This window comes from Gobius niger (assembly GCF_951799975.1).
Source record: "Gobius niger genome assembly, chromosome: 13".
Taxonomy (NCBI): Eukaryota; Metazoa; Chordata; class Actinopteri; order Gobiiformes; family Gobiidae; genus Gobius; species Gobius niger.
The window spans coordinates 10,880,249-10,892,372 of record NC_136864.1 but is presented as its reverse complement, the minus strand read 5'-3'; the positions used below and the strand labels follow the sequence as shown (position 1 = coordinate 10,892,372).

At 40.0% G+C, this 12,124-nt stretch overlaps 1 protein-coding gene across 4 annotated transcripts in view; it reads left to right on the top strand.

Annotated features, from left to right (window-relative positions):
* Positions 1-1,107: 1,107 nt before the first annotated feature.
* The window catches only part of LOC306972961 (epidermal growth factor receptor substrate 15-like 1), a 30,256-nt gene continuing 19,239 nt past the window's right edge, over positions 1,108-12,124 (top strand). For 2 of the 4 annotated variants that reach the window (XM_079569707.1, XM_079569710.1), the window contains exons 1-13: positions 1,108-1,153; positions 1,534-1,575; positions 1,661-1,750; positions 1,816-1,863; positions 1,948-2,043; positions 2,130-2,195; positions 2,301-2,426; positions 2,514-2,573; positions 2,765-3,031; positions 5,451-5,608; positions 6,241-6,403; positions 7,000-7,065; positions 10,074-10,159. In XM_079569707.1, coding sequence (XP_079425833.1) covers positions 1,127-1,153; positions 1,534-1,575; positions 1,661-1,750; positions 1,816-1,863; positions 1,948-2,043; positions 2,130-2,195; positions 2,301-2,426; positions 2,514-2,573; positions 2,765-3,031; positions 5,451-5,608; positions 6,241-6,403; positions 7,000-7,065; positions 10,074-10,159 — 1,295 coding nt within the window. In that variant the 5' untranslated portion in view covers positions 1,108-1,126. The remainder of the gene's footprint in view (positions 1,154-1,533; positions 1,576-1,660; positions 1,751-1,815; positions 1,864-1,947; positions 2,044-2,129; positions 2,196-2,300; positions 2,427-2,513; positions 2,574-2,764; positions 3,032-5,450; positions 5,609-6,240; positions 6,404-6,999; positions 7,066-10,073; positions 10,160-12,124) is intronic. The other 2 variants (XM_079569708.1, XM_079569709.1) reach the window with 2 other exon arrangements.

The window sequence follows — 12,124 nt, the reverse complement described above, 5'->3', positions numbered from 1 at the left end:
AGGTACTTGAGTCATTGAAGATGGACAACTCCTGTACGACCGAGAGCCTACAGTAATCTGATTCTAGTTTTAGTGTGATCTAAGTGATTAATGAATTAAATAATTTTATGAAGTACAAGAAATGCAAATCTTGGGCTTCATTGTTTTGATGTCAGCTCAACAAATACTCCTTTTTTATTTATTTATTAGGCTACTCAAATAGTAAAGAGTGCTGATACTTAAAAATGATAAAAGTGAAAAGACTGTTGAAAAACACACTCTTATTCCACACGCCGTGCTTGCAGTGACGACGTGGCGATAAATCGACCTAGAACAAGTCTGCTGCTAAAAACTGTTGAATTTAGATCGTCGCAATTGTGGAATAAGCTGCCTGTGAATTTGAGAGATTCATCCAGTTTACATGTTTTCAAAAACACACTAAAATCTTTGGTCTGGTTTCAGTAATTATATCTTGTCCTGTATTACTGTTGTGCCTTGTTTGTTTTAATGCATGTTATTTTATTGTAAATGCTTTTTAATCCTGGACCCCAGGAAGACTAGCAACCACTACGGTGGTAGCTAATGGGGCTCCTTACAAATAAACAAATAAACAAATAAACTACTCATATAAGTAGGCTATAGCTAAGCAAGTAAGCTTTGTGGCGGGTCAAATTTCTTCCTTTTCTAAAGTCAATGTCTTCTAATCCCAGTGTCGCATACTGTATCTGTCCTAATATGAGGATTGGGAACTTGGAAGAAATTGCCAGTATTTTCAGCATTTTTAGGGCACTTTAACAGATGCTTGAGTTGTCTATTTAAAATGTCTCATAATCATCTTGGGGGCCAGAGGTCCTCTGCTGGATGGCCGGATTTTGCCCCCGGGCCTGACATTGCCTGTACCCCTGAAGTAGTATTTTTCTTTTCATAGAATATTATATAGCAAACTGAATTGCAACAACTACTAGCAGCCGCCTCTGATAATAAAGTTGATCTGAACCGAAGTTAAAGTGAAGAAAAGCTGTTTAAAAGCGTCAGCGTTGCACGTTATCTCCTCACCCTCTCGGCTCGTGACATCTCGGCCTCAGCCTGTCGCCGCTCGTGCCCGTCAGTTAAGAGGCGTGTGCGCGCTCCCGACACACCAGGAAATATGGCGGCGCTCATGACACTCAGCCAGGTAACAACTTACACCACATCGAAATAAATGTATATTCTCAACTTTTAATGAAACGCAAACTTCCCGTATGTGCAGTGTGTACTGTAAGAGCAGCGTCGGTGCTGGATCCTCGCCGATCAGAGCTAAACTGGAGCGTTAAAGTTAGGTTTCGCTGAAGTTGACATTAGCCTAAAGTTACTCTAAGTCAAATGATGTCACTCAGAAACAGTGGAGACAGGTGTAATATCTTTAAACATCACCCAAAACTACTTAAATGACTCTGGTTTGGTGTCTGCCAGGCCGTTTACTGTTGTTGACATGAATGTGACGTTATAGCATTAGTTACATCTTAAATCCATAATGTTGGGGTATTAAAATAAGTGCCTCTTCCTCTTCTACAGCTTTCAAGTGGGAATCCGGCTTATGAAAACTACTACAGACAGGTAGAAAACTCGTCCTTTTTGGCTGACTTGAAATGTATAAACGTGCATGGTAATAAACTTTTTTTGTTTACTTATTTGTGTGAAGCTGGACCCATTAAACACAGGCAAAATCTCAGCCGGCGATGCTGCACAGTTTTTAAAGAAATCAGGACTTTCTGACAGTACATTGGGAAAGGTATAAACTAGTTGTAAGGCCACAAAGCATTGTAACACTATTCTAACCATAAGTATTCTCTTTAGATATGGGATCTCGCAGACTCGGAACGGAAAGGCTATTTGGATAAGAGGGTATGGTGTAGTATTACTTATTTGAATTTGACAGTGATTGTTTTGCCCCAGGTTCTTTTGTTCATGCTCTATCTCATCCTTCAGGGATTTTTCATAGCTTTAAGACTTGTGGCTTCAGCTCAAGGGGGAAATGAAATCAGTCTCAACAACCTCAATCGTCCACTGGCGGCACCTACATTTGTAAGACAATTCTAGTGATAATGTAGTCATATTTATTGCTAGTTTAATAACGTATTTGTTACAAAAACTATGATCCATTGTTACAGAGAGACACAAGCAGCCCTTTACTAACCGTGTCATCATCATCAGCAGATTCACAGTGGTCAATAAAGGTAAGTTCACACTGCATTACTTAAGAAATTAAATGAAATATAATTTAATAAGATGTTTGTTTTGTTTTGTTTTGTTTTGTTTTGTTTTGTTTTGTTTTGTTTTAGCCTGATGAGAAAGGAAAGTTTGAGGGCATTTTCGAGAGCCTGTCCCCTGTTAATGGTTTGCTTTCCGGAGACAAAGTGAAGCCCGTTTTAATAAATTCTAAACTACCTCTTGACGTGTTGGGAAAAGTGAGTGTGACCTTCATTCTTTACACTATAGTTGTGTCAATACAAAAGTTTGTACTTTAGTTTGTTCCCTTTGATGTGCTTTTGCAGATTTGGGATCTAAGTGATGTCGATAAAGATGGAAGCTTGGACAAGGATGAATTTATTGTGGTAAGCTTTTGAGTTTGAAGAATTGTTGCTTTTGCCTGTTGCTGAACTGATTCCAAAATTGTATTTCTTCCAAGTTGCTAAATTGCACAAGGACTTGTAACTATGTATCTATGAAGTTGTACAAATGGTGCTTGTTTTGCGAGCTGAACCAACAGTATTGTTTTGAGAAATGAGACATTTTTGTGTTTTAGGCCATGCATCTCGTGTATCGGGCAATGGAGAAAGAGCCTGTTCCCACGACATTACCACATTCTCTCATCCCTCCATCAAAAAGACCCCAGAAAAAGACTCCAGGGGCGTTAGCAGGGGCAGTGGCTGTGTTGCCTGGTTTCGCTGGATTCACACCTGGATTGACCCCTCTCAAAGACTCACGGCGCCCCACTTCTCCTTTGGTCAAGACTCCACCGCCCACCACTGTCAACATCTCACCGAAACACTCCTTCAGGGCCTCCCCACAGGTAATGCCCCCTAAAGCTGTGGCCACAAACATAAAGCCCTTAACAAACAGTGCGCATGGCTGATCTCAAGCTGCTGTAGACAGCTGTCTTCCTGCTGTGGCTTTGACATACATGTCAAAAACGTCAGTGGTTTTGCGTATGAACATAAGAAGAGCACCTGCTGAATGGATGATCACAATTTATTTGTGTGGGTGCTAACAACTCAAAGCTAATTGAACTAAAGTTAAGTCTTGAGTTTTTTAGCAGTAGAAATGCAGATATTTTCACGGCATGTCTCAAGTATAATGCACACCTTAACCATTCAGAGAAAAGTGAAACATAAACAAAATGTGGGGCAGATGTGGTTTTACACTGAGCGAAGACCCTCAAATGAGATGGTGTGTCTGCATCACTGAACGGAACATACATTCACCAAGAGCCACTTGTACCACTCTTAACACAAGAGCTCTGCAAGTAGCTCATAGTAGCTCATTTTCAAGTACAATACCAACAAAAAATATTTTTTCATCCCCCACTCTTGGGCAAAACACACTAAGCACATTAAGCACATTAAGCACATTAAGCCTTCAACATTTGTGCACGCTGATGCATTAAAGGAATAGGCCACCGTTTTTACATACTGAGATATGTTCTTACCTTACCTTAGACGAGTTCTTTAGTACCTGTCTGGTCTTCACCCGTGCCTTCAATCACGTAAACACAGCGCAGACGCTGTTAGCATTTAGCCTCTCCTCCTCTCCACTATAGCTCCAAACGAGGTCAAGATAGAAGCTACAAGACTCTTCCACGTTTTCCCTATTTAAATATGGTTATGTAAAGTGTTACACTACAAAGTATAATTACACAAAATTAAACAATGTGGATTTTCTAAGTGGATAAAAGGGGGAACTATATTGTAAGGCATAATAATACCACCCCTCCTGGAACTGCCACCTTAACGTGGTAGAGGGGTTTGAGAACCCGAATGATCCTGGGAGCTCTGTTGTCGGGGGCTTCGTGCCCCTGGTAGGGTCTCCCATGGCAAACAGGTCCTAGGTGACGGGTCAGACAAAGAGTGGTTCAGAAGCGCCTTATGAGAGACCAACAGGCCCGGGTTACAACCTTGAGGCCGTCCTTCTGTGGACCCACCACCTGCAGGAGGAGCCATAAGGGGCTGGTGCAATGTGATTTGGGCTCCAACAGCTGCCCCCACGACCCGGCAACGGACAAGTGGAAGAAGATGGATGGATGGTTGGTAATAATACCAGGAGTAGTTCGAAATCCGCGCAGTAATATCTTTACTGTGCGAATGCTGAAGTGAGCTGTGACATTATACAAAAATGCAGCTACTAAACATAATCCACTGTTGGTGTAAAGAATTAGGATTAAACTGGCCTGATGCCTTGCGTCAATATATGAGAAAAGATTAACAGTCAAATGAAACAAGTGATGCCTTAAGTTTTAGGGTCAACAACAGTTTTTTTTTTTGTTGATTTCATATTGAGTAGTTATTTGTAAAAGGCGTTTTCAAATCAAGTAACAGAATGTTTTGTTAGTTTGTCATGTTGTCCAACTACTGCCCTCCCAAAGGCAGCAATCACATAACAGTGCGTATGCTACTGTCAGGTTTTCATATACACCTCATATTAGTATTGGGCACTTTGTCAAGTATTTAAAATGAATGGAAAAATGCACAAGTAATTGCAGATGTTGGGTTAGTCCTGAGCTGCTGCGACTCTGTGCAGTAGGGGAAACTGGAGTACCTGGAGAAAACCTACATAAACATGGGGAGAACATGCAAACTCCACACAGAAAAGCCCCAGGAGCAGGAGCACCTTATTTGCAATGATGAGATTATATGGATATGTAAATGGAGCTGTCCTGGTGTCTGTAGCTGCAGTGAGTTTACATACTCCCAGTAACTGGAATGTGTCATGGAAGAAAAATTACAAAGTTGGTAACGTTCACATATTTTGAAATTAATATTATTGTTGAAACATATTGCGATCAAATTTGTATGGTCCCAAAAATAGATCCATAATTCCCTTAGGAAGGTCACATGCTGAAAGGTTCTTGCTGCACGACTGTTTTTTCTAGGAGAGATTTAAATTGTAACTTAAATCCAGGATTTGTTCCCGTCAGTGTTCAAAAGAAGGACTTGTTTTGCCACATTGTTGGTCATTGGGGCCTGGCCAGTTTGTGAATTGTTATTGCTACAAGGATCTCCCAACTGTGACAGTTGAAAGAACAGGTTTCTCTGAAAAATCTGACTTTCAATCTTGACCTTTTTACATTCTGCCCTATTTAAAAGTGACACCTTGGTTTGAAAAGTACTTATATGTATTTGCATTTTTAGCAATCCTCTTGCTTATGCAGCTGTCTGCAGATGCTACTTTTTTTATATGAGAATGAAATAAATGTTTTTTCATTTTGTCTTTAGCCGACTGTAAACTGGGTTGTCCCGTTAGCGGACAGGGAGCGGTACAATGAGCTGTTCAAAAAAACAGACGAAGATGGAGATGGGCTGATCAACGGGGCTGAGGTCATTGAGATCTTCATGCAGTCCACTCTGACTCAGACCATGCTGGCTCAGATCTGGTGAGAGCACCGTTCACTAGTGGCATACGATCTGTTCCTTTTCTCTTCTGCTACAAAAGCCTCCGGGATGGGTTACTGAGGTGTCGGTGGAGTAGAGATTGTATTTCCTGAAACAGCTGGATAAGTGAAACACTTTTCCCAGAGGCCACTTGAAGTGGATTGCTATCAGATTCAACAGCAATAAATGATGAGACCAGTTAATTTATGGGGGAATGTAAGAAATGTCTTTGTGCATTTGTGCGTTACCTTTCCAAAGGTAAATCTATCTAATGTATATCTACATCAAAGATCACTGTAACTGAATGCATTTCAAACATTTTCCTTTTGTCAAATTAACTGTATATTGAAGTCAGGTTTTCATGTCACCGTGAATGGACAGCAAGATTTTGCAAATCCTTTACTGCCATCTGGTGGCAAATTTAAAAACTGCTTTTATTCTGGCTCAAAAGCGGAAGATGCTTTTTCACTGTAAATACTATAATATTGTCACAAATGGTAACATATCCAATGGCTAATGTATATAGAATGAGTTTATTCATGCTTTTGTTACTTGTTTACTAAGTAAAATAACAACTGAAGTTTCTGTAATTACCAAAACCATGATATGTTGTTGCTGCTCATTGTATCTGAAGGGGCCTTGCTGACACTAAACAAACTGGGAAGCTGAACCGAGAGCAATTCTCTTTGGCCATGTACCTGATCCAACAGAAAATCACCAAAGATATCGACCCTCCGACGACTCTGACTCCAGACATGATCCCTCCCTCAGAGCGGACGGGCGCCGGCGCCGCCATAGTGAGTACTGTCTGTTATGTGCCGATTTCTCCTTTTTCTGCTACTGCTGAGATATAAAATCATATAATCTTTGCAAATGTTTTAGTGAGCTGTGAATGAATGCTAAATATGGAGGTGCCTGTATTAATTAAAAACATTTGTAATGATCAGATTTGGGGTTCACATGGATAGCTTTAAGTTTTAGTTTAGTGGCTTTGTGGAGCAACTTACCAAGTCTTTATTTATCTTTTTGAAACAGCCACTGTGCTTCAGCCAAATTACTCACCATTTCTTCAGTTGTATCTTCAGTCATGTGCTCAAAAGACATTTGCACAGTTCTCAGAATTTCTGTGGGGCATTACAAGTCAATACAATTCCCCTCATTCCTCTGTTTTATTGAATGTTCACAAATGTTGCGAAATAGAATATGCCAAGATGTTTTGCATTTGCAGCATTGAAAAATATATGAGGGGCAGGGCATTAAAAATGGCATTTAAAAGCATTACATTTGACTTGCTGCTACCTGCAGAAACTCTGAGTTCTGTAAATCTCTTATATTCTGGTGGTTAAGTAAAATGATTTTGCTGTTGTGTGCTGTTCTTTTTTATCCTGTCAAGCAGGGTTTTACTGGGCTTATGTCTGCCATGAGGCCTGAACTTGCTACCCTTTCTAATTTACGCAGAGTGAGTCACCAGGGGGCGCCATTGTCCACCTTATTCCTCTTGCTATACTGCATGTCTCATATTCCGATCTCATTTTTATTCACTTTTTTGTTCGTGAGCTGTTCCAGTTTTTTTTTTTCTTCATTACACTTCACTATTTATGTGCTTCCGCCGAAGGAAATGTAAAAGTCCTAAATTATGTTTACCATTTGCAATCAATTTCATTTGGCTGGAAATTCCCTAAGTTTCCCGAGCTGTAGCTCTGTGAGGAAAATACTGCCATCTGCTGTAGTGTTAAACCCATAGTCCTCCTCCTTATATTATACACTCTAATGCTTTACCAAGAAGTGAAACATAAAAAACTCAAAAATGTTGCTTACATGCATCAGCAGATAGAAGTAGTCAAACATTTTGCATTTTGCTCAGAAAGTCATCAATCCAAATCGTTATCGATATTTTGTATGCCCAGAAATGACAATACTGACTAACTACAATACAATTCTTTTCACTTTTAAAACTATTGTATACTACTAATTCTGCTAAATAAACTGTCTGACCAAAAAGAAAGTCGCCACCTGGATTTAACTCACTGTTGTGATCTTGAATTGGTCAGGTTTAGATTCAGCAACACTTTGAGCCCAAAGAATGGGATCAGCTGAACATCCAGAATGACCAGGTTATTCCAGCTTCTTCCTTGATTTATTTGTTTATTTGGTCGGGACAATGCATGTTCATGAACATACATGGATCTCATGCATGTAAACAAGCCCCACTGGATCATAGCCTATTTTCCATTTGTCGTCCCCCATGCACACTCATTCTTTCTGGCCTATTGTACATCTTTTTAGTGGTAGGGGAAACCGGAGAGAACCGGGGAGAACATGCAAACTCAACACAGAAAAGCCCCGTCCAGGTGGGAATCGAACCTGCGACTATCTAGCTGTGAAGCATGGGCGTATTCCAAGATGACAATGCTAGGATTCATCAGGCTCACATTGTGAAAGAGGTGGTTCAGGGAGCATGAGACCTCATTTTCACACATGGAATGGAAACTCTAGAGTCCAGATCTTAACCCCAATGAGAATCTTTGGGATGTGCTGGAGAATGATTTGCGCAATGGTCACACTCTCCCATCATCAATACAAGAACTTGGTAAAAATAAATGCAACACTGGATATTTTTAAACCAAATATTGACCTTTTTGGTGGTGACTTTCTCTTTGGTCAGACAAAGTAAGGGCACTCAATCAATGTAAGTTCACTTATTGAGTACCCTTAGTTTTTTTTAATGCCCAACCAAATGTACTGCCACCTGTACTAACACATTCTATTGTCATCATGTGGGCCAAACTTAGAATACATGCTGTTCACTTTAGCGTCAACAATGCTTTAAAATACTTTGAATACCTATATCATGCTGTCGCGTGTGTGATCTAATTGTTATAACCCCCCTCTTGAGTTCTCACGTGCCTAATTTTACAAAATGACCTTATTTTGCGGCATTAAATTCTCCTGCATTGTTTGACATATTTATCTCCTTCTTCATGTGCTGTGTCTTCCATTGTGTCTGTGGCTCTCGAGTCGTGCGAGGTGTTTAGGTTTCCTTCCTGTGCCTTTTGTTCCCACATGCATGAGAAAAACGGTCTCTGAGGGTCAGTGGAATCACCAAGTTTCTGTGTGTGTTTGTTAATCTCCTAGATTTGAAAAGAAAACATTAGGGATTTACCCACCCTTGGCTGAATATGAATGATTGCAATTTGTAAATCACAAAGGCTGCCTGTAGTTTTTTTGGCAGGACAAGTTCCTTCGCAACCAACAAAATATCTAGTCTTCTATGTTTGTATTTCAGCTCTCCTAACTGTGTTCTGAAATGCATGATTCTTGTAATTGTTTCGAAGTTTTCACTTTTTTTTTTTAATCGATAAATTGCATATCTAATCGCAATTGACTTTGTGCATAACTTCAAATCATAACAGCGCCGCCCAAGAAGTGACTTCCTGTTTCGATCCAGCACACCAAACTAAAAGCACACAGCTCGTCTTATTGATTAGATCAGCAGGTACTTGCCAAATTACAAGAACATAATTAAATACACACATTTTAAGTGTTTTGTCTGTTAATAGACCGAAAGAAAGTTGAACTAATGAACTGCTGAACTAATGAATAAGATGTCACTTCTTGGGTGGCGTTGTTCTGATTTGAAGTTATGCACAGAGTCAATTGCAACATTTGACAGAAGAATTTAAGGTAGAAGGTCTTCCAATATCGTGCAGCCATGTGGCCCACAGACACAAATCTTACAATGCTTGACCCTCATTAAACAGAAACAAGAAATGAAACCTCTTGACTCGATTTTTCATCTTCCACTGGATTGTTCTTTCTGTGGGCCACATATAGACAGACGTCCTCTGTGACTCAAAAAGCCTCTTTTATTGTTTATGGATATTGTTGTTGTTGTCGTCTGTGTTTGGAGACGTGTGGTATGGGGGTGGGGGGTGGGCGGGATTGAGAGAAGGAGTGAAGGAAGTGGAAAAACAAAGATGTTGTGTCGTGGTTATATATCTTTTGACCTGAGCACATGCAAAATAAGCTTTTATTCCGGCTTGGGATTGGTGCATTGAGTTGGTCGTGATTTGCATGTATTCGCTTTTGACAAGTTTTTATTGTAATATTTTGCATTGGTGATGGTTTCTTACTGAATGATGCCTCAATTCACCGCTTCCTCAGATTGAAACAGTTTGAAACAAAGCAGTGCTTTCTGTTGTGCGTCTGCCAGAACTGCTTCTTTGTTGTTAAACATGAACTCAAGAGAAAAAAAGGCCTTGAAAATAAGATTGATCCTTGCAGGCGTGACAGCATAACATCTTTTATTATTGAGACACTCCTCACACACTAACATCACTGTCACCTTTCAGCTCCATGTGTTAACCCACCACTGCCTGTATTGCATGAATTCCCATTTTCCCACCGTGCATAACTTCACTGCCTGTTGCGGCCCGATGCTCACTGCTGTTTGTGAATGTGCCTCAGGAAAGCACCATCTCCACGGGACCAGTGGAGCTGACGGGGAACAAAGAGCTGGATGACCTCAGCCAGGAAATAGCTCGGCTGCAGAGGTGAGCCTTCCACAGTCACAGCAGTCGACCTGTGTTTGGTTTTGTGCTCCCGAGGTTAACAGGGGCCTGTTTTTGCACAATTTCAAAGTCTTAACTCCATAAAATATACTTCTAATCTAGAGGCTCAATCATAGTGGAATTGTGGATCATCCTATGAAGTGTGTTTTTTATTCAATTGTTACAAAAGCACATAGAGTCAATGCGAAACACATGCCCACTAAAGCTGCTACACTATTTCATACGTTTTTTTTTTTTAGTGATAATGTCAATATTTTGAAATCTTCCTTGGCTGAGCTGTGGGGAGCAAAGCAGTAAAGCCAAAAGGGTTCCCCTGGGTCTCAGTCCTGCAGTGAACTGACCAGCATTCATTGCTTTCTTTCAAAATTATGTAGTCCGTGTTTGTGTAGTGTTGCAAGTCAGAATTAGATCCTCCAAACCCATTATACAGTTTTGGCTTCTAAAACATCTCGTCTCTGCTATCCCCGTTCCCTCAGCTAACCTTTCAGAAATGCTAAATTTGGAATTATAAAACAATCACGTCTAGCAATGAACCGCATCTTAACATTCTTAAGTCTTTTGAGGATATTGAGTCGTCCTTGTCTCTTCCTGTGAACCACATCAGTATGTATGACCTACTCCAGCTATTGTTGTCTCAATGCACCACAGGAATATGTTAGTAGATGCTGGAATGAATCTACTAAAACCAATAATTTAAATGATTTTAACCTAGGAAAGTTGGTGCACAGAGTCATCTTCTACATCGAGCAGTATTTTTCGTTCCTGAAGTAAAATTACCTTTCATTTTTCCCAGGGATCCGATGTTATGAGTTTAAAAAGGCATGACGGGGCTAATCCGATATAACCCTTGACCATAAAATATGCAATGTTACTCGAAATGTTTATCTAAAAAAGTAACAATAAACCGTAATATTTGAATTGTTTGAAAAGTCTGTGGAGAAAATGAAAGAAAAACTTACTGCTAGAACCTGAGGTGGGCGGGCACTGCCCCATTGTTACATTAGTTAATCCCATTGTCTTAGATGTTGTTCAATATGTTTGTGTTTTTAACTCCTTAACCCCCACCTTAACTGAGCACATTTTCTCCTGTTATACTCAAATCTAAAAGCTTCTTGACTGGAGCTTACAGCCTAGGCCAGTGTCACGACTAATTTGAAAGCTAAGACCTACAAAACTCATCTAAGCTTCTTCCTTGTTTGTGTTATGTTTTAGTCGTTTTGTTGCGTTTTTTTAAATTACTTTTTGTCATGTTTTTCTGCCATATTTTTGTCTGTTTTTTGTCAAAATTTTTTACAATTTGTTTTGTTTTTTAGTGTAATGTAGCTGCAAAAATGTGACCAAAAGATATTAAAAAAAGCAACAAGACTGTGATGAAAACACAACCAATAAGGACCAAAACGTGATCATAACTAGGAAAAAGCTCAGATCAGTTTTGTCGGCCTTAGCTTTCAAATGTAAAGCCGAACTGGAGAAAATGCACTCGGTTAATAGCCTGGCTAACACCAGACTAAAATCACAAGTGATATTTAGTCTGGGGACCACCAATTCATTTTCTCGTAGGAGAGGTGTGGTTTACGATCGTCCATACTCGTTTATTGGGCGATACGAAAAAAAAAAAAAAAAGTCTCTTGCGTCTGCACGTAGCCATGGCCAATCGTATCATCGTATGAGATGACGTACGACGTACCCGCTGTAAACTTTTGAATATAAACTATTTAGAACAAGGTCTAAAGCTTGATCAAAAAATACCATTGTGTCTGCTGCTGTCACGTTGGATCCGTAAATAAACTTTTTTTATTATTATCCGTAAATAAACTACAAGCTTCCATATATCGAATAGCGCGTCATCGTCTTGCCGTCCCTCCTCGCTCTGTGATTGGTTCCCAAATCCACCGGAGATGTCGGCCATGGTCCCCAGGCTGTTGTGCAGTTCGAAATAATTCGAGC